Source organism: Epinephelus fuscoguttatus, linkage group LG9 (assembly GCF_011397635.1).
Source record: "Epinephelus fuscoguttatus linkage group LG9, E.fuscoguttatus.final_Chr_v1".
Lineage (NCBI taxonomy): Eukaryota > Metazoa > Chordata > Actinopteri > Perciformes > Serranidae > Epinephelus > Epinephelus fuscoguttatus.
This window is the reverse complement of record NC_064760.1, coordinates 20343934-20366601: the sequence shown is the minus strand read 5'-3', so window position 1 is coordinate 20366601 and position 22668 is coordinate 20343934. Positions and strand designations below refer to the sequence as shown.

Below are 22668 nucleotides of genomic sequence, written 5' to 3'. Positions count from 1 at the left end.
CCACCGAGCAGTATTGTACGGCTCAGTTCAGTTCAGTACTTAATTAAAAATAAATTCACTGGGCCAACTGCTGGCGACTTTTAAGGTGGAACGTTAAATTGAAATGTTACTCAATGCATGAGTTGATGACGTAAATCCATCAACACACCTTAAATTTCACTGTGACAACTTTGACAGTTACTGTTGTTTTTATATGAGATACACTTTTAGTAATGAGTGGATCTTCAAGTGTTTATATATATTAATTTCGACCAGGACAGCATATATTCCCATCTTTACTTGGAGATAAAAATAGCGTCGCGGAGTGTCATTCCATGGGCTCTGGCAACACTAAACCCCTGAGCTTGCCTGAGAAGGACTAAATGCACAAACACGCTATTTTTAAATATCCCATGGAGAGAGACTCTCACTGCAGCCTGTTCTGCTTTGTTCTGAAAATGTCGGTGTGCATCCTTGTTCTGTGGACGATCACCGAGGTGCAGACTTCCATCTGCGTCACCGGTAATGAGGAAATATAGTGAGTGCTGGACGGAGCAGTGAGTGACAACAACCCCGCCCACATTTATGAGTACTGTTTACGGTGGAAACCCTAGGGTCTAGGTACCACGTCTGAAGGGTTACTTTTAGTTTCAAAGGTACCATACTGAAAGTGTTTGGTGGAAATGGGGCTTATGTTTCCTGAAAATCAATTCTTCTTCGCTGCACTTAAACAGTACCCTACTCAACAAGTTGTGCTGTGCAGCCACTGTCAAAGACTGTTTTACAGAAGCAAAGAAGAATGAATTAAATAGTGTAACATTAGCTGTTAGCAAAATTAAAACAATTTGGCAATATTTTACACTGGAAAGTCCAACCAGTAAAAAAAAAAAGGCAACATGTAGGCTGACAGCTTGCAAGGCTTTAGTTTTGAAGGGTGGTGCCAATTTCGGTACCATCATGTTTTACGAAGGGTTTAACCAGAGCCATGCTGTACAACAATGATAGCAATCAGTGCACATCCATACAGGGTTTATAGTTAACAACTGATTCTTTTCTTTTTTTGACACAACAATATCAGATTAATTCTCAGCAGACAATATGCAAGTTCAGGTATGGGAGTCGTCTGTCTGAGCATTTCGTGATAAAATCAAGTGAACCAGTGCAATGAAAAAAAAAAAAAACTTGAAGCAAAACTGTAAGAGTGCCCATTTTCTTCATTCCTCTATAAGAACACTTCAGCCAGCCAAGAAATACAGGTTCTGAATAAGAGCCACTTACTGTAGATTAAATGAACACAATACAAGAGCAGTGATCAAAAACACAGACTTAGAATGTGAAGTGTGTTCTCCATCTCCTATCTTTCCTGGAAGAAACTCAAGCACAACAGCAGCAAAGATGTTGAAGCGCCAAGAAAATGTTGACAAGGCAGTAACCTGGTGTATTAGACTGCAACCAACACAGTCAGCAACAGCAGTCGTCAGCCTGAAATAATTCTTCATCAAACACCTGAGAGTTCACAGCCGTCGGATACTGTCAACCGAACAAGCAGTGGACATTTTTCAGCACACACACACGCACTTCCACACAGTACAAACAACATCTTTAACTGTTGAAGGAATTAAGGCTACACACACACACACACACACACACAGGTGCGCTGGCAGGCCGTGTGCAGCTAGTAATTTTCAGGGCCAACAGGATTATCAGTGTATGCTCAGGAAGATGGCAGGGAATCAGCCTTCAAGTTAACGAAACAGTTAGCGTAATTGTTCTTCATCTGTCATCTCAAACAGAGCTGCAGACTGTTTGAGTCCCGTAGAGAAAGAAAGAGAGAGAGAGATTACTGACGGGACAGTGATGAAAATTGGTCGGAGGATAATGAGTCTCGTTGTCTTTTCATCCTCTCATCCTCTCCCTCTCTCCCTCTCATTACTCAGAGTGACTGGTTGTAGAGTAGCTTCACAGTCTGCTGCTTATTAAAAAACCCAGAGCGCCTTTAGATGAGTTCATCAGGCCCTCCATCCCTTTCTCTCCCTCCATCTCTCCATCCTCCTGCCGGCTCTGTATCCTCTCATCCTCTCATCCCCACCTTTTTTTCCCTCCCCCTCTCTCAGTTTGAACTCCTACATCCTTCCTCTTGCCGTGTCTTTATCCCTCCCTCTTCCATCTGTTTATTTTTTCCACCATCCTGTAGAGTGAAACAGCGAGACAGAGCGATGAGGAGGAGGAAGGAGAAGTGACGGAGGCCCAGAAGGAGTGGGAATCAAAGAGCTCAGTAGAGGAAAAGACAATCCCCTTTGTGACAGATGAAGCTTTTATAGTAAAAGGGGGCTTTCTCCCAATTTCCTGTTGATATTCTTTGTAGTTTATTTTCCCCCTACAACCCTTCTCCTCCCTTCGTCCCAACACTGCACCCCCCTCCTTCCCGTGCGTCTGCGCCACCGTGGCAGATTGTTTGGAATCAATAAAGATGGTTGTTGGCAGATGAAAGTCGCGGGGCGGGACGGTGGCTCGCTAAACACTCAATTCGCTTCACACAAATCACCGCCTGCGTCCCACCGACACGTGACGGCTACATCCTGCAACAAACAATTAAAAACTCATACAGATGCGCTGTAGGGAGAAGCATGATGGCGCCGGCATGAATACACATATGGTGAGTTCTGACAGGCAGCCTGGTGGATGGCATTTGGACAGCACGGAGACAAAAAGGAAATAAAGAGAAAAAAGGAGAGAAGGGGGAGGATTGATGATTGTTGTTAAAAATGAACAGGTGCTGTGGGCGTCCAAAAACGGGGAGTCTAGGAATGTGAAAACTGTGAAATTACTGTTGCTGCCAGAAGAGGAATTCAAATCCTTTACTCAAGGTAAATTAGTAGCCAAACACGACAATATAACACTTACAAGTAAAAATCTGGCATTCACTCACCGATGGCACAGCCAGTGGGTGTAATTTGGGGTTCATCTTGCCCAAGGATATTTCAACATGTGAACCAGAGGAACTACCCGCTCTACCTCCTGAGCAACAGCTGCCTGTGTAAAGAATTTAGGGGGATATATTGGCAGAAATGGAATGTAATATTTATAATGCTTTCATTAACGTATAATCACCTGAGAATCTTTGTGTTTTTGTTACCTTAGATGAGCTTATATCTACATATGGAGCAGGTCCTCTTCTTAGGAGTCTGCCATTTTCTACAGTAGCCCACAGCGGACAAACAAACACTAGCTCTAGACAGGGCCATTCGTGTTTTTGCGTTGGCCACCATAGTTCTCCTACATGCTTGGCACAACGGAGAAGTATCTGCTATGCAACTTCACAGCTAGGATGGAGAAAACCTCTCTGCACAGAAGGGCTCCCCCACCTCAGGAACCCTCTTGCTGTGAGGAGACAATACTAACCACTTGCTCACCGTGGTGCTGTGCCTTTAAGCGAAAGGACAGAAGTGTCATAAATAATTTTTTAATACTAATGTGTCAAATGACAATCTAGAAATTGTGACAGTGTGTGAGGAGTCTCTTGCTGTGATGAACCACCAGCCCTGTCACCAGAATAAAATGCTGGCATTGTACTTTTCTGCAAACCACAGATATGTTACATTTGTACATTTCAAACGTATCATATCAACATTTCTAAAGTGACGTAGGTCAGCATGTACTACTTGGTAGATGGGTAGGTTACAGAGGAGGGAGTGGGCACACTCTTCTATATATTCCAATGGCTGCCTGGATGATAGGTGGGCATGCTGTAAATGGCAAGAAAGAAGAGGTGGGTTTACCTTCCACTATGCCACTGGACGTCTGCCAAGCAGCGGAGAGCTGTAGACTGGAGTGCGAGACCAAGAAGAGTGGGTATTTTTAGTTCAGGTCATTTCCAGCTGTGTTTATGGCAACAGAAATCAGGTATTTCTAAGCATAAACATTATGTTTTCCCAACCCTGACCAAGAGGGTTTTGTGCCTACATGTAATCACTTATTAATCAAATTGTTGTCATAATATAAAATTGAAAATTGAAGTTTAAAGTTTCAACATATCTGCTGCATATGAAAATTTAATATGTCTGTGGTTACAAAATCCCAACATTCATTTTGGTGACTGGGTTGAACCCAAAGAGAATCATCACCTGAATCTGCAGCTCAGCTTTATGGAGCTCCATCCTGAGCTTCGGCTCATTGTTAAGTGGCTCAGCTGCAACTTTACTGTTCTGGTTCACTCTCACTGCTCTCATGGTGTCGTTTCCGGCCGCAGCAGGCAGCTGTTTACTCACTGTACACTACCTGCTCAGCACCAAATGGCAGTATTTAGCTGCTAAAGAGCCAAACATTTCCCTCAGGAGTCAGTAGAGACCAAAAACAGAGATCAAACATTTAAGTATTTGTGTTGCTGAATTTCTCCTTTCAGAGTGATATGTTATCACTGTACATCATAGTTGTGTCAAATTATTACTGCTTATACTTATTCATGATGAAAAAGGGCTCAGTGATAAGTCACTATTATCATATGGTGATAATACTTCTGTTATCATTTTAATACATTGATTTAATTCATCTAGACAAAGTTTCTGTGCTAAACTACCAAAATTGTAACTAAAGCTTCTGATTTACATCTGTGAAAAGTTTTTTCTTATGAAAATCATTACAGTGGAACACAGTTCATTACATCGAAAATGAATTTGATTATTTGATTACTGGTACAGGACAGGACATGTTGATGAAGATATAAATGCTTTTTTTTGTGAGACAAAGACCATCCCCTGTCCAACATTTATATATATTTATATTTATATATATATATATATATATATATATATATATATATATATATATATATACAGTACAGGCCAAAAGTTTGGACACACCTTCTCATTCAATGCGTTTTCTTTATTTTCATGACTATTTACATTGTAGATTCTCACTGAAGGCATCAAAACTATGAATGAACACATGTGGAGTTATGTACTTAACAAAAAAAGGTGAAATAACTGAAAACATGTTTTATATTCTAGTTTCTTCAAAATAGCCACCCTTTGCTCTGATTACTGTTTTGCACACTCTTGGCATTCTCTCTATGAGCTTCAAGAGGTAGTCACCTGAAATGGTTTCCACTTCACAGGTGTGCCTTATCAGGGTTAATTAGTGGAATTTCTTGCTTTATCAATGGGGTTGGGACCATCAGTTGTGTTGTGCAGAAGTCAGGTTAATACACAGCCGACAGCCCTATTGGACAACTGTTAAAATTCATATTATGGCAAGAACCAATCAGCTAACTAAAGAAAAACGAGTGGCCATCATTACTTTAAGAAATGAAGGTCAGTCAGTCCGGAAAATTGCAAAAACTTTAAATGTGTCCCCAAGTGGAGTCGCAAAAACCATCAAGCGCTACAACGAAACTGGCACACATGAGGACCGACCCAGGAAAGGAAGACCAAGAGTCACCTCTGCTTCTGAGGATAAGTTCATCCAAGTCACCAGCCTCAGAAATCGCAAGTTAACAGCAGCTCAGATCAGAGACCAGATGAATGCCACACAGAGTTCTAGCAGCAGACCCATCTCTAGAACAACTGTTAAGAGGAGACTGCGCGAATCAGGCCTTCATGGTCAAATAGCTGCTAGGAAACCACTGCTAAGGAGAGGCAACAAGCAGAAGAGATTTGTTTGGGCCAAGAAACACAAGGAATGGACATTAGACCAATGTAAATCTGTGCTTTGGTCTGATGAGTCCAAATTTGAGATCTTTGGTTCCAACCGCCGTGTCTTTGTGAGACGCAGAAAAGGTGAACGGATGGATTCCACATGCCTGGTTCCCACTGTGAAGCATGGAGGAGGAGGTGTGATGGTGTGGGGGTGTTTTGCTGGTGACACTGTTGGGGATTTATTCAAAATTGAAGGCACACTGAACCAGCATGGCTACCACAGCATCCTGCAGCGACATGCCATCCCATCCGGTTTGCGTTTAGTTGGACGATCATTTATTTTTCAACAGGACAATGACCCCAAACACACCTCCAGGCTGTGTAAGGGCTATTTGACCAAGAAGGAGAGTGATGGGGTGCTGCGGCAGATGACCTGGCCTCCACAGTCACCGGACCTGAACCCAATGGAGATGGTTTGGGGTGAGCTGGACCGCAGAGTGAAGGCAAAGGGGCCAACAAGTGCTAAACACCTCTGGGAACTCATTCAAGACTGTTGGAAAACCATTTCAGGTGACTACCTCTTGAATGCCAAGAGTGTGCAAAGCAGTAATCAGAGCAAAGGGTGGCTATTTTGAAGAAACTAGAATATAAAACATGTTTTCAGTTATTTCACCTTTTTTTGTTAAGTACATAACTCCACATGTGTTCATTCATAGTTTTGATGCCTTCAGTGAGAATCTACAATGTAAATAGTCATGAAAATAAAGAAAACGCATTGAATGAGAAGGTGTGTCCAAACTTTTGGCCTGTACTGTATATATATATATATATATATATATATATATATATATCTATCATACATTTGGAATGGTTTATACTTGTAAGTCATGAATAACTGGTAATCTATATTGTATACTAAGATATGGTTTTTGTAAGATAGATTTTTGGTGCTTACTATTATATACACATACATGGGTTATTTTTTGTGACAAAGTTAAAAGGTAATAACAATGGTATATTTAGAAAAGTCTCAGGTACAGGTTTATCTATAAAAGGAAGCTGCCTGTTTCATTTCACTTCGTGACTTATGGAGGAGTGGGACTTAAGTTTATACTTCACCCGACTCCTTTTCGAATGTTGCTTTTCATACATGCTTTTCATTTCATTCATTTGTAAATATTACTTTTTCTGTCTGTCTGCTTGTTTGTCTGTTCATGTCTTTTTTTACACATTTAAAATAAACATCTAATACCAATATTTCATATGATTTTGCACACATTTGCTGTTTCAAATATCATTTTTTGTTTTATTCTCAGGGACAATAACCATTGATCCACAGATCCACACAACTGCTGTTGTGTTATTGGAAAAACACTGCACACACTGTAAATACCATGGTATTGATATAAACCGCATGACCCAGATCTACTGATGCTACTTCTGCCAATTGCTGTGTAGTTTAATCTACCAGGAATCATCATATTTTAGATGTAGATATGTTTGTGTGTTTGAGTCTTAAATGTAACCAGCACAATGGGCAGATAAAGTGCATTAAAAAGTACAATGAAATATAGTGAAGACGTATGAAGTAACATAAAATAGAAATAGTGACATAAACTACAACTACCTGAATACGGTACCTGAGTAAGTCTACATAGTTACTTTCCACTGCTGACAGATAAAGTCCCTCTTCCTCTCTCCTTCGCACTCGTGACGTGAGAAAACTAAGAAGCAAATATTCATGGGAAGTGCTCCCTCGTGACGCCTTGGCTCACTGACTCGTATCGCATCCCGAGAAATAATCAATTCATACACACCAGGAGCCTGTGTGATTCGTTTTAATAAGCTTTTGTAATTGTCTCACACACACCGGAATCCCAATATTCAAATAGCACAAGACACATAAATCAAAGCTGAATGCAAAGCTGATCACAGACAATACAAGCTAGAGTGCAGCTTAATGTCCATTTTCCACAAGAATTATCATTTGACACCTTCACCAAAGAGACACCGCTACAGTTTGTTGGAAAAACAGAGGAACTAATGAACATCTGCAGAACAGCCAGTTTGCACTTGAAAAAAAAGCAATCATTCATTCAGGAGTTATCTTCCTGCTGAAGAAGTCTTGATCTGCGACAACAGCGAAGAGGAGGCATCTGGATGTTGAGCGTAGCGGTGTGTATCCACAGCAACTGACAAATCCACTCTCTCAGAGTTTACTCTTCACTGTGGCCTCTGTGGGAGCTGGGAGAGAAAAAAAACATGAACTTGTAAAACAAGGGAAGCAAGCACTTTACCTTGGTCATGCAGCAGTTAAATAGCATTTTGGCTTTTGGAGCGTCTGCTTGCTTCAGAGGGATCTGTTAGCGCGGATTAGTCACTCTCAGTCCAACATGGCTAGAGACACACTGGAAACATGCAAACACACACACACATACACATCAAACAGACAGCCAGTGTGGGTAGTGCCAGGTGTTGGAGACACATAAGGTTTATAGTGGAGACTTGGAGGCCTGCCTGCAGCAGCTCTGTCACACAGACAGACAGTTCCGGTCCATCTACCAGCCAAGCACCGCTACTGCTCGCTCACTGCTGCTACAAAACCTGCTGTACATCCATTAGAGGAGAAAGACACCAACAGCTAGAGCAGACTTTTTTTTAAAGGGACACACCTGCGTTTTTGCAAAATAACCTCTTTAGTCCACCGACCCAGTGTGAAGATGTGAAAGTGCTGATTTCATGCTCCAAGTGAAGAGTAGATGCTGTGTCACAGCCTGAAACTGTGGCTTGTTGAGTGAAGATGAGTTTGCCTCATCACAGAAAAATAAAAACAGGCCACTTGACTCCAAAGCTGGATGGATTCATGGTTCAGTATTCATTATATATAAAATAACTCAACTTTGCAATCTGACCATGAAATCACAGCTAATATCACACATAATCCTTTAAAGCTGTGTTCATTGATTTTTTCTGGTCAGCTGGGGGCAGAGGAATGAGCCGTAAACACAGCACTCATATTATGACCTCAATATCATCTTAGCAAACATGTTATTAAACAGCTTCTCACACAGCAACATTCATATTAATTTAGGGTTCAGTTAATAGTGAACTCGCTCTGTTTTGTTCTGCTCCAGCTCCTATCTTGCACTCTCTGCTACATGCTCCACTATCTTCGCCATTATCCTCCACATATGATGCACAGTCATTTGTAACTCCACATTACGCATCATAGAAAAACTACACAGCACCACCAGCTGTGATGTGCAGTATTAACCTTTTTTTTCCTGATGTGGGTTAAACAAACAAAGCAATTCAGACACACAGGCAGAAAAAAGGCGCAGAGAAAACCAACAAACAAACAAAACAAAATAAAAGAAATAAGACCCCTTATCACAAGATGCCGATTCACACAGGACAAATCACACAACCTCTGTTTGTCCAAGTATAGTGAGTAATTTGCAGTGAAATTTTTACTTGACAAATCACAGACATGGTAGATTAGCACAGGATTTAGATCAGAGACGACCTCTGCAATTATGACAAATTACTAGAGGTCCCCAGGTAATTCTGGTCCCATGTGAATGGGGCTTTTATCTTTCTTCCATTTAGAGCAGAGTAGGTAGAGCACAGTGGATTTATCTTTGTTTTATCCTCCTTTGTATGCTAATAGCAGCTGCCTGTTTGCAGACCACAAAACCAAAAAGACGAGTTGAAAGATGCTCAGATTGTCTGTGGGGTTCATCACTGCAAGAGACACCTTTCACTTTTGTATATTAGTGCACCTTTATGTGATCAAGAACTGATTTGGTAAACTGTAAATGTATTTGGTTGTCAAATTCTTGGTGAACAAATATTTGTGATTGATGATAGACTGTGTCCCCAAACTGAAGTTGGCTGCTGCATTTTTATTTCTACTTTACAATTATTAATTTGTGACTTATTGGTTTCAAATTATTGGGCTTGGTGTAGTACTGGGAAATGAGGTTTATTACAAACTGCTACAGGATAAGGCTGCTGTTATTGTGTATTTTTCTTATTGTTAAGAAATCCCAACCAACTGTCAACACTCTCTGTCGTCCCTGCCCTGTCTGTGGCCTTCCAAGCACACTGAATACTAAAGTGAAGACATAAATCTTTAAAACAAGTTGGAACTGTAAAACTGTCTTCACACCAACATTTAGTCCACATGTACAGTGGTATTTTTCGATCTCAGTAAACAAAAAGGTCCCATCTACACAATCACTGTTATAGAAAATCTCCCTCCAAATTAAAATGCAAAAACACAGCTGAAACACTGTCAAAAGCACGCCAAACAGTGGTGCTGTATGAGGGAGAAAAGTCAGAACAAATATGTACTAAAAATATTAGAACATTAAAAATGGTTTATTAAAAAGAAAATGATTTACCTGTAATCAATAATAGAAGAGTATATTTACAATGTACTCATAAAGGTTAATGTTTCTTTTCCTTTTCTTGTTTTTGGCAAAAATTAAATGTCCAGAGAGCCTCTGTCCCCCCCCTCCCCCATTTACACAAAATGGTTTGGCCCTTCCCCCCAAACCAGGTGCAAATGGTATTGCTGACAGAGAGCAGTGAGTGTCACTGGAGCTGAGCATCATGTCTCAGCTTCAAAAGGAAAAATCTGGGCAGGAAAAACGAAAAGAAAGGCGGGACAGATAAAAGACAGGGTGACAGTCGGCTTATGTCACCCAGTTCACCCAGTTCTTCACAAAGAAAGGTGGGTGTAGTCTGTGAGTGGTGGAAATTTACCTGTTCAGTCAAACAGACTGCATATCCCCCACTGATATTAGTTAATATCTTCACAGAAAATTCTGAGTGTTTCCATTTTGCTCCTCTTTAAGTCATCATTTCATCAATACAGGCAAACGTCTAGCAAGCTGTTCATACTAAATCAGTTGTCCCTGTCCTGCCTGGTATCAGGAAAAAGTACAGACACAGCTTCATCCTCAGCGGCCCTGTGTCCTCATATACTGCTCCTATCGATGAACCAGCCCTACTCCCAACTGAAGAAGGAAGTGAGCAGTAAATAGTAACTGAAAGTTTGGTTAAGATGACTACAGACTAAAAATTTGGATAAAGAAAAATAATCTTACCTTATGTCACACGTTTGTTTTGGTCTCAGTCCCTCTTGACTTTAGCTCTTTGTTTACTTTCCTCACTTCTGTTTCTCTTAACGCGCGCTGAGCTGAACTGCCAGAGTGATTTCATTCACCAACAGGCTCTGCTGTCTCCTACGCTGATTCAACATACTGAATCAGCACTAAAACAAAAGACTGCAAGGACTAACTATTGCCATTAAAGCAGGACTCATTGCCAATACAAGGGCAACAGGCATTCTTTTAGACATTCACAGCCCAATATCAACCGATGGCCGACTGTCAGCTTAGTTTGTAAGAACAATTATTTCGGTGAAAGAGAAAAACTTGAATTCAGAAGGTGAACAGTTGTATATTTAATAAGGAAAATAGCTGTTTTTTTTGTTTGTTTTTTTTTACAGAAATATGGCTATGTACTGAAAGCTCCAGTGAAATATCACAATATAAAGGTATGAAAAAATAGATGCCGCCCAAGCCTATCTGAGTCCTTTGTCAGCTCCCTAATCATTCCTGACTCTTGATTATCAGATCAGTTGTTCTGGATCATGATGAGGATACCCACAATAACAGAGGCACACACAAACGCCCAGAGCAGTAGTTGCTGAAGCAACGTTTAAATCTCTCGCTGCAAGGTCTCGCCAATTAAGTCCTCAGATGTAATGAGTGTGTAATGAGTTGCTGATGCTGATTCATACGTTGAATCGGCATTCAACATATTGAATCTATAGAAGAAAAGCTGACTAGTGCTAGAGCTTAGATCGGGCCCAAAAAAATTCAGCCCGACCCCACCCGAGCCTGTGCATGTTCTGTCCGAGCCCGGCCCGGCCATCATCCCTTTAACTGTAATTACGAACCAAAGCCTGGTTTAAACCTGACATTTTTTTAAGGATACGAACGTGGACATTGAAGGCTGACTCTCGTCTTTCTTTCCATGGCAATGTGCCTCTTAAGTGTTGTTAATTACGGCCCGACCTGGCCCACGGGTCGGGTTCAGGTTCAGGCAAAGATTCTAAGCTCTAGCTAGCACTGACGAGGGCCAACACTGCGAGACACGCCACAGTGAAAAGAGCTACGGACACTCACTGACAGCCCAACATTGACCATCAGCTGACTGTCGACTTGGTGTGTCAGGATCTTAAAATACACTTGTGTATGTGGACGAATGACTAAAACGCATTGAAAAAGCTACATTGGGGCAGCTGTGGCTCAGAGGTAGAGCCTCTACTAATCAGAAGATCAGTGGTTTGATCCAAGGCTCCTCCAGTCTACTTGTTGAAGTATCCTTGAGGAAGATATTGGACCCCAAATTGCTCCAGATGGCTGTTCCATCAGTGTGAGAGCTTGTGAATGGTTACTGGGTAGCAGGTGGCACCTTGTATGGTAGCCTCGGCCAGCAGTGTGTGAATGTGTGTGTTAATGGGTGAATGTGACTTGTAGTGTAAAAAGCACTTTGAGTGGTCAGATGACTAGAAAGGTGCTATGCAAGTGCAGGTCCATTTACTATTTTAAAAAGAATCCCCCTGTACATGTGGACTAGGCCTACAAGGGACTATTTTTTTCAGCAGTGGATTAATACACTTAATGCTCTACTGAACATCACTGCCAGAGAGAAAGTGTAAAATGGATTGGCTCAAAATAAACTACAGTGCCTGAGTTCATTTTTATGAAGGCAAATGTCACTGCAGTGAGACTCACTGATGTGGTTCTACTATTTTTTGGACAACAATGGCAGGAATATGATGTATCAGGCTTTAATACACAGGAAGTACTCGTTAGTAGGATCAATACATTGTTGGATGTGGCATTTTCATAGGATTTGTTGATAGCAAGAAAAATATAGAATATCACCAGCCTTATCCTTTAAGCTCATACTCAAATTTATGTTTCATGTCAGTGTGAAGTGGCTGCTTCTGCTGAGTCATTGTTACATTTTTATCAGCAAAAAACTACTTAGTAAACTCCCTACATATTTAGTTTTCTTTTTTTGAGTGAAGTAGAGAGTACAAGGGCATCTCAGTTTGAGATCCCATTATTTTTAGCAATTGATCTTCCCTGAGGCCTGCATTGAAATGAGAGAAATCCTTCCTGGTATCGGCCACTACTGGTCGGATCTGCCTGCAAAAAGATAAAAAATTAAGACTCTTAACCCAGTGTCTGACTTTAAAGCTTGTGTGGGAGATATGGCTGCAGAGTTGATTGGATTCTGCTCTTATTTTTAATAGGCTGCTCCTCTTTTCTCTTTTCCTCTTCTTTGACGCCTTGTCTGTCGGGCCACATGTGAAACACTTTAAATCCTCAGTTTATGGTGTGTTTTCATCAAGTGTTTTTCGCTTTTTATGTCTGCTGCTTTTAAAACATACTGACATCAGTAAAGGTAAGATAATAATGTTAAATGTCATGCATACTGTATATACATAGTGCCTTGAACTGTTAAGCAGCGTGCATATTAATGATGTACAGAGTGATATATTCAAACCCCAGAGGCACTTCTCTGTTGCTTTGACTTCACTGCCACTGAGACCATGAAAATCCTCCTTTTATTTAAAATTAAACACAACGCTCCTCGCTTTATCTTCAATGTCAAAGTTGCCTCACTGCGGTGGCGTTCTGTTGTTTATGCTGCCAAGATGTTCTTGAAGGATTGTCTGATTGCTGTGTTTTAGCTTTGGTGTCACATCTTTTTTTTACAATTAATTTAAAACTGCTATTTTTAGTCACACGACTCTGAAAGGTGGAAATTTGAACATTAATAAAGCTTGTTTATTCTAATTGCTTTGTGAGTTCTTAAAGCACACAGAGGCAGGCTGTCAAGGCACTTATTTAGTTGTTTACATCCCCAAGAGTTTGAAACACCCTGCTTCATCTGAATAATTCAGGTAAGATTTTGACCAAATTAGATGCAGGGCCGTTCAGCTGTTAACAAAACTTGCGGAGGTGAAAATTTGTAGTGTCTGTCTGATTGTTTTGTGGGTCTTAGGTTTGGTTTTGGCAGCAACTGTGTGCCAAAAAAAGAATACTGTTTTATAAAAGCAGAGAGCGCACAATGGTTTAGAGCTTTCCCTCAAAATGTTTTGGAGGCGAGAGGTGAGTTTGATTTATTGCAGCGGTAAAGCAAGACATTAGAGGTTAAGGCTGCAGTTGTAATACCAATGCTTAATTTGAATAATTGAGTGAATGACTGATCATGTTTAGGAGCCCAGCCTGCTTGGCATTATAACACTATCAATCACGGGTGTAATCAAAACAAATGGGTGAAGTCATCATGTCACAGCTCGAGCCAACATAAAATTTACGTATTTACTAAACTTCATTTAACCACACTGATCAATCTGCAATGATGGCACATGACTTTCGTTGAGTCCATTTTGAAAAGCAGGAGAAACAGGACCTGCAGAGTGAAGGACGAACCTTCGAGGCTTAAAACCTTTATTTTACATTCCAACCAGACACTTCACCTTCAGAGGAAACAGCTTTTCATGCTTTCTCTCTCAGCAACAGTTCATAAACTGGTCAGCTTGAGGCCAGCAGCGCCCATTAGCTGCATTCAGGAAGGCAACAAATGTAAAAAAGCATTTCCATTAACCTGAGGGACAAATACCGACAACTTATCCCCAAAATATGTGTTGATTCGAGGGAATGTCAGGGTTTCCTGTCTGAACACACTTCACACAGATTAAAACTGCATCTACAAACACACTTCTTGTGGTTATTAATACACATGTTAATACACACCATGCTGGTTACCTGAACAATAAGCTGCTGTCACTGGTCAGGCTAAAGGGACGGACACAGAGATGAGGGCATGAAACAGGCGGTTGGCTATAAAATGTGTAAAAGTTCTAAAATCATCTTTACAACACTGTATTTGGACACACACACACACACACACACACACACACACACACACATTCCTATTTGCTAACTATGTGAGAGTGAAATCAAGAGCTGGGCACAGTCGCCAGGTTTCCATCCAAATCCCAATTTTCAGAAAATCAGCAAAAGAAAATGCAAATTTATGCATGTGTTCATCCACTACTGTTGTGTGAATATTAGGCATGATGTTATTAAAGGTATACTATCCAGGAACTGATGGCTATTGCTTTTAAACTATTGCCAGCAAAACTGAAAGTGAAAGCCAACACCAGATTGACTTTGGTTTTGGAACAAGCTTTATCTACTTGGAGTTTTGTCTTACTACTGGGGGGGGGGTGTAATCACCATTTTCATGACAATAGGATATTTTATCGATTCTTTGGACAACGATATGATATTCTGCGATATTACAAACTCTGCAACGATACAATTTTGATTATGCGATTCAGGGTCCTGCGATTGATATGAGATGATATTATCTGCCCATTTATCGGTTACAGAAGAAGCTGCCACCCCTTTCTTTTCTGCTTTAGGCCATAAAACATGAGAAAAAACACATAAATAATACAAATAATTGTGACTGCTTAGGTGCAGTAAAGGTTACACAGCACATGAGATAAGATAACCCTCAGGGCTTTCTGTCAGAAAGTCCTCTTTGGAAGAAATCATCTGTTTCCTAAAACTATCTAACTTAAAGCCCCGAAGGCAAACTTCTCCCAGCAGCCATAAAACATTTGTTAACAACAACATCATTTAACAAAAGTATCACATTCAGCTCAGTAATATCTATCAAGGTTCATCGACAAAACAGTTGTTTTTTGCTTGTCACCCATTATTAGCTTTAGCATGTTTACATTGCATAAATTAGCTTAGCGGCTTTTTTTCCTCTACCTATAGTTTAACAAATAACATGTAATGTTATTATTTTCGTACTCATTCATTTAAATCACTGTATTTCCTGACAGAAAATGACGGCTGAATTTTAGCCTGTATGTACGTTTATTCAACTGAACATTGTTAAAACAGAGCAGCTAATGTTGCTGTAGTGAGTGTGGAGTGAGACGTTAGGTTATGTTTTATCTGGTAACAGCATTGTTAACATACGTCATGTGCTTTATCTGTTGACCTGTTTCTTTAAAATCCAAAATATTTCCTCTCAGCTGATTTATTATCGAGTTACTAACGTTATCCTCATCCTTTCTCTTGGCTGCTTACCATCTGCCTGTTTGACAGTGACACAGACTTTCAAATTAAAAGCGTATCCTAAAGATGACAATATGGACCAATGTTTACACTTTGCATCGATGATACTGAATTGTTGACCAATGAATTGATCCAGATCGATGGTTCGTTACACCCCTTCTCATTATACTTGATTTTGTTTTGGCACTGTGTCTGCAATTTTTTGTAGCTTCCTCTTGGATGAACGCTGCTACTACCTCGTTGCTACCTTTTCATAAAATCACGACTTGAGCTGTGTGCTGTGCACAGGAACGTCCTGAACACAGCAAAATCAGAAAAGAAGAAAATACAGGCAGAGGGCAAAGTCTCTGCAGATAAATACCCACGTTTGGTGGGTCACAAGTGATGATTGAGAGTGATTACTTTCGTATGATTCTAGGAAAATCCTGTATAATATATCTTTAAGAGTGTCACACTGCTTGGATGTTTTTGTATACTATAATTTTTCATCTTTTTAGTAGACGTTCAAGTCACATGTTTCATGGATGTCATGATTCATTCACCAAGTCTGTGTCCATTGCACTCTCACCTTTAGCTTTTATTGATACACAAAACGTTTCACCTCAGGAAAGCATAAAGACTTTTTTGCAGTATTTAGAGTTTTTGCAAAGTGTTCAGTGTTTCCACTCAGGTTGCTCAGTGGGTGGAAACACACCTGCACACACCTGCCCTGAGTCTTGTCCTCACAGTGGCCACATTAAAGTCATTTCAAGTGTGTGATATGATGACAAAATCCAGACTGATTTATGCTCACCCACACATGTATATGTGTTTCTGTTAGCCAGTATACACATTTAATCATCTACCTTGGTTTTTGTGGGTTACATGTAATTCAGTAGATGTCTTGAGGGTGGTGGTAATGCACCTGTGTTTTTTGACAACTAAAAAACTTCATTAGAATAACTTTAGTGCTGCACTTTAGCAGTTTAGTTGTAACCACTGAAGATAAGACAGCTATCTACTCTTAGGATTAACCATAAAGACACAAACACATGACTGACTGAAATGGATGGAGATAAAAACATGAGTTACTGCACCATAATCTACCTAATTTAACTTATTGTCCTTTCTATATTTGAGTTAAACAAATGAGATACAGTGTGTTAATTAACAAGCTTTAAAGGTGCAGGTACAGGTGAACCTGGAAAATTACACTTTGTACTATACTTACATCTAATAAAATATGTCCATAAATCTAATTATCTAATCTATATTATTCCAGACTTCAACTTACATGATATATGTGTAACTCCATCACAGTGTTAATTATTTCACACAGTGTCGAAACTCACCAGAACAAATGTCAATTTATGTACAAATACATTCAGTTGATTAAAAAATCAAATAGATTCACGCGTAAAATAACGAGGGAGCTTCTCAGATTGTCTGCTGTGCTAAAGGCCATGGTAATAAACAAAATATATACATCACATGTACTGTGTGACATCAGTGTAAGTGTGTGTGCTTCGTGCATTGAAATAAATTGTTAAACGTGAGTGGGTTTAAGCCTCTGTGCATCTTTATGTGTATTTAAATGCTTTATATGTCACTGCACGTCTGTGTGTGTGTGTGTGTGTGTGTGCGTGTGTGTGTGTGTGGCGAGCAAAGTATATGTTTATTTGATGAAATTAAACACAATTAGGTGTGCTATATATACACACAATATTATGTGTCTAATGGCCCTTGTGTATTTGCGAGTGCACTGGATGAACAAATAACACACAGTGGACGAAGCGGAGTGTTTATCGCACCGCTGTGTGTCTCTGTCTGTGTGTGAAACTAAATTGAGCTGAGCTGTCATCACTGTATATAGGCAAGTGTGTGTGTGTGTGGGTATACAAAAGTGTGTGTGCGAAAGACAACTCACCAGCAGGGAAGTAGAGCGGGAGGTTCTGCAGATACAGCTCCCTATCCGTCGGCAAGAACACGCAGAAGATGACTCTGTCCAGCTGACACACACACACACACACAAAATGACCTTTATTACAAGCATATGCAATAACCATGAATTCATCAACAGCAGGGGGGAAACAATGTAACAGTGTGTGACATTGTGCGGAGGCGATATCAGGAGAAAGCAGCTAATGCATCAGTCCATTACTCCCCTATTAGCTTCCTATTATGATCATGCCACAACACAGCGCATATTACAGTGTGTGCTGGGGACAGAGTGCTGGAAATGTACTCTGTGTGTGTGTGTGTGTGTGTGTGTGTGTGTGTGTGTGTGTGTGTGTGTGTGCATGTGTTTGTGTATGCATGTGTGTGTGTGTGCAAAAGAGAGAGAGAGTGAAAGAAAGAAAGAGAAAGAAGTTAGAGGGAGGAGAAGTTCCTGTGTAGGTCTATAAGTAAGTGTGTGTGTGTGTGTGTGTGTGTGTGTGTGTGTGATGAGTAACTTTGTGTGTTTTTGTGCATGCCCCAGAGTATTACACTAAGTGTGTGCGTGTGTGTATTTGGCATTAGGCCCTCAGTTTCTCTCATTACTGTGTAAGGAACACAATTCAGCCCAACCCCGACTCACCACTACACACACACACACACACACACACACACACACAAAGAGCACACAAGGCCATAAAGATAATAGCTTTCAAATAATATTAAGACACTGGCCGAGTGAGTGCAGCTATTTTACATCAATAAACAATCTTTATGCTCTGTGCTCTTGTGCTCTTTAGATCTCTGCAGTCTATAATATTTACATTATATTCCATATAGCTGGACATACAGTACAGTACAGTACAGTACAGAACAGCACAGTACAGTACAGAACAGCATACAGCACTATATGTACCCTGATGATTAAAGTTACTGTAGCTACAGTGAAAAGATGCTTCCAGGGATATAAGCCTCGCTGTGCTCTCTTATTTCACAGCCTCTGACAAACATTATTACCTCCCTAATGTCTCTACAAAGGTTTTGATTTTTCCGTTTTGGGGCGAGGCAGTGCAATTTATAGCCCCGCTGTTTCTATCTCTCTCTGCTTGGTGTGGAAGTTTAACTCTCGTTGCTTTCAAAGACAGCAGCCTTCTCGCCTACAGCCTGTATTGTTCAGCCCAGTGCTTGTTGCACAATTACCATCACTAGCCAAGATTTGAATGCAAGCTAAAAGGGAAGATATGGAAATGTGTGGTAAGTAACTACATCCCCTGGGCGAAGGTTAGAAATCTCTAACCTCCACACTGAGTTGCCTCCACTTGCGCCATTTCTCAGCCTCCCTCATACAAATTAAAGCAAATGCTTGTGAGGAGAGATGCAAAATGGCCTCCAGAAAAGGGGAGCAGCGGGGAACTCGTTTTGATACTGTTGCAACAGGGACCCTGGAGATGCTAAAGCTAACAATAACATCAAGTGAATGTAATGGGCTCTCTCACAACTGTCTGTCTTTAAGGGAAACTCGGAGCATCTAAATATTCTCTTCTCAAACACAAAATCTGACAATGGCAACATTTATTTTTCACATCCGGCAGAGATTCTCCCCTCACTGACACTCCTTTAACTATTAGGCTTATAATGTACATGTTGTATTGTACTTTACCAGCTTTTAGTGTGCATGGAGTAAAGGTAAAATAAAATGTTTTGTTATGATTTTTTTATGACATGGAAACAGTTGTTGAGAAAACAAAGTCACCACAAGGTCCATTTAGTAACTGTTGTGGAGATTTCTATCATACCACAGGATCCTTAGCAGCAGATGGAGTTTGCCCAGTTATGGAACTCTAATGTAGATGTTCAAAGGAGTTAGCATATCATTAGTGAATAGATTGTGGAATTACTGGTTACATCACAGCCAGCACGTGTTTCCCAATGCAAAAGCCTGTCAAGTCAGCTCTGTCTCCTAGAGGTTACATGTACAGTATATACAACTGAACAGCAAATGTGTCTTTGAAGGAAACATAATGCAAATAACATTTTCTATTAACACAATGAGGAAATGTTGCTAGTTAATGGTAAATAGACTGCACTTGTAGAGTGCTTTTCTAGTCTTCTGACCACTCAAAGCGCTTCAACACTACATGTCGCTAGACTACCGTACATGCTACTGCTACTCGTCTAAAACATTCTCCAGGATTGTCAGAAAAATCCCCACAACTTAATAGATGGAGGAGGACTCACTGACAGACAGGTCAGATTTAGGACTTGCATTATGCCTGGTACACACTATACGACTTTTTTGCCCATTCTGAAAGTCACTATGTCACATTACACGATTGTGGAGTCATAAAATTGTGTCTTGACTTGGCCAACAGACATGACACACTACACAGTGGTACTTAATCATCCCCGTTCGTCTTTCATGACGTGTGTGATGTCATCGGGTTATTCTTGTCCTATTTTTATTACTTTTACTATTATTTGAGTCACTGTGTGTCTGTTCATGTGTCAGCTGAAATGTTGTTGTAGTAACGTAAAAAGCGCCAGCAGACGGCAGGAGCCACATTTAAAGCACCGTACGTAAACATTCAAGCTACTGAATCCTTCACAACCAAGTTCCTGCAAATGTTTCACAATAAAACCCTATTTAGAAAATGGAGGGATTCTCCCAGCCGAGGTTATAAGGGGCTTTTAATTTGAAACAAATTCAGGAAGTGTTGAGTTTGACATGTCTTAACTTTATAAAGACAATGGGAGTGGATAAAAAGTAAAAATATAAAGACACAGAGGGATTAATTAATAACAGCCCGTCTATAATGTAGTCTGTTTCACATGAAGCTGGGAGCCTCTGCAGTTGTGGTGAGTAAAAGCCCCGCCGCTATTTGTTAATGTTATTACTTTATGTCCATCTCCATTATGAGGACGTAACATTGTTTGCTAACTTGATGCTAATGACAGTAATGTTAACTCAGCGGGTTGATAAAGTGCCTCTGCTGTTTCACACCATCATTTCCCCCTTTTACTCTGTGTGGTAACATCCCTAGAGAAAATATTAAAAACGCTGGGGTGTTGTTGTCATACAGTTGTCTACGGCAGCAGATGATTCTGTGTTTCTACTGGTCAAAGTGACAGCTGTGATGGGAGAATTGGATCTCAGTGAAGGGCAAGTGGTCCATAACTTTAATTTTGGAGACAAAAAAATGTAGGCTTAGCGCCCTGTGGTCCATCGCCCAATAGGAAATGTAGAATACTCAAGTAGTATTCGAGTCACTTTTCTCAGGGAGTAACGCAGTAAAGTAACTGGTAACTTTTCAAAAAAGTAATGCAGTAAAGTAATTTGATTACTTTTAAAGTAACCCTTACCCTATTCTGGTAACCATTCACTTGCATTCACACACCGATGGAACAGCCATCAGCCATCAGGCTTCAGTATCTTGCCCAAAGATACTTCAATGTGTGGAAGCCTTAGATCGAACCACTGATCTTCTGATTAGTAGTCGACCTCTACCTCTGAGGCACACTCACCCTGTACCTGGCAAGTCGCAAAAATGTTGATATTAAAGCTATCAGCAAAATGTTCACTGACATCGTATTTCATTTGTTTGCAATACACTATCTACTCATAGTGACCACTGCATTTTCTTTTAATTTACTTTTTTATTAACATTCAATTAAAATCACTATCCGTGCCTTACACCAAAGTGCTTTTGTTGCCTAAATCTCAGGAGTTTTGACCAAGCCTCCAGGAACAGTGCCGGGCTTTGAAGCCAATTTTACATAAACCGTGAAATTCAAAGTTCTGGGTCCGTCACATGATCCCATTGGGCCCGAAAAGACATTTTGACTTAGGCTTACATTGGGAAAGAGACGTCTGTAAATTGGTGAATACAATTTTAAGTGTCACAATCGCCACAAAATGACGTTCATTATCAGTATTTGATATATTTGGTCCGAAAACATTTTGAAAGTCTAGAGGAGCCGCACGATTAACTCATTTTATCCCCATTCAAGTGCTAAACTGGAAGCTAGCTGCTCAGCTGGAGGAAATCTCTAGTGTGCTTGCTCTATGGGCCCAAAGATATGGAAGATAACAGGTAATTTTATATCCCAGAAGTTGAAGTTTTTTGGCTTCATTTGCCACTGTCATAGGAATGAGCCGGGTCCTGCCTCCAACGCTGTATCCAGTTCTCTTTATACATCCTCAGTCTGGACGCTAATGTGTGATTCTGGTGTTGCAATTCTGCTCTCTGTATGTCTGCCATCCACCCTGACCACCTCCCTGTGATCCAGCACGGTACATAGTGTCTCACAACACAGTGTTTCATTATCTCAAAGAAACATTATCTCTGTTGTCTGTCCAGGCAGTGATTGATATACTTTATTAATCCCCAGTGGGAAATTCAATATTTTTCACTCTGTTGTCAAATACACACAGGCCCGAAGTACACACACATGCACAAACAGGACCTATACATGCATTAAAGGGAGAGATGTCAGGGTGAGGGGGCTGCCTTGGTCAGGCGCCTTGAGTAGCTGGGGGTTCAGTGCCTCGCTCAAGAGCACCTCGGCAGTGCCCAGGAGGCGAGCTGGCACCTCTCCAGCTACAAGTCCATGCTCCTTACTTGGTCTGTATGGGGACTTGACCGGCAATACTTTGGTTCCTAAGACAGGACTGAGCTACTGCCTCCCCTACTTTGCTTTGTTTTTTACTCTCCCTCTGACTGGCTTGTACTCACTGCCTTCGTTGGTTTGATTGGTTCGCTTTAGATAGGAAGAGGGAAGCTGGAAACACGTCATGTGGCGGGTGTCAAGTGCCGCCCCTAGCACACACCAGACACGTCACACTGCAGCTCATTAACAGACGACCGCACACAGTTATTACTACTTTCACTGAAAGATCCTATACCTCTTCCACCTCTGCATCAGCTTAAAATCATGCGTGGAGAGCCCCA

At 40.7% G+C, this 22668-nt stretch overlaps 1 protein-coding gene across 2 annotated transcripts in view; it reads right to left on the bottom strand.

Annotated features, from left to right (window-relative positions):
* Positions 1-7434: 7434 nt before the first annotated feature.
* macrod1 (mono-ADP ribosylhydrolase 1) overlaps positions 7435-22668 on the bottom strand; it is a 161617-nt gene continuing 146383 nt past the window's right edge. Inside the window, exons 9-11 of one of the 2 annotated variants that reach the window (XM_049585298.1) lie at positions 17712-17793; positions 14474-14503; positions 7435-7856 (exon numbers count right to left, since the gene is read on the bottom strand). In XM_049585298.1, coding sequence (XP_049441255.1) covers positions 14499-14503; positions 17712-17793 — 87 coding nt within the window. In that variant the 3' untranslated portion in view covers positions 7435-7856; positions 14474-14498. The remainder of the gene's footprint in view (positions 7857-14473; positions 14504-17711; positions 17794-22668) is intronic. The other variant, XM_049585297.1, reaches the window with a different exon arrangement.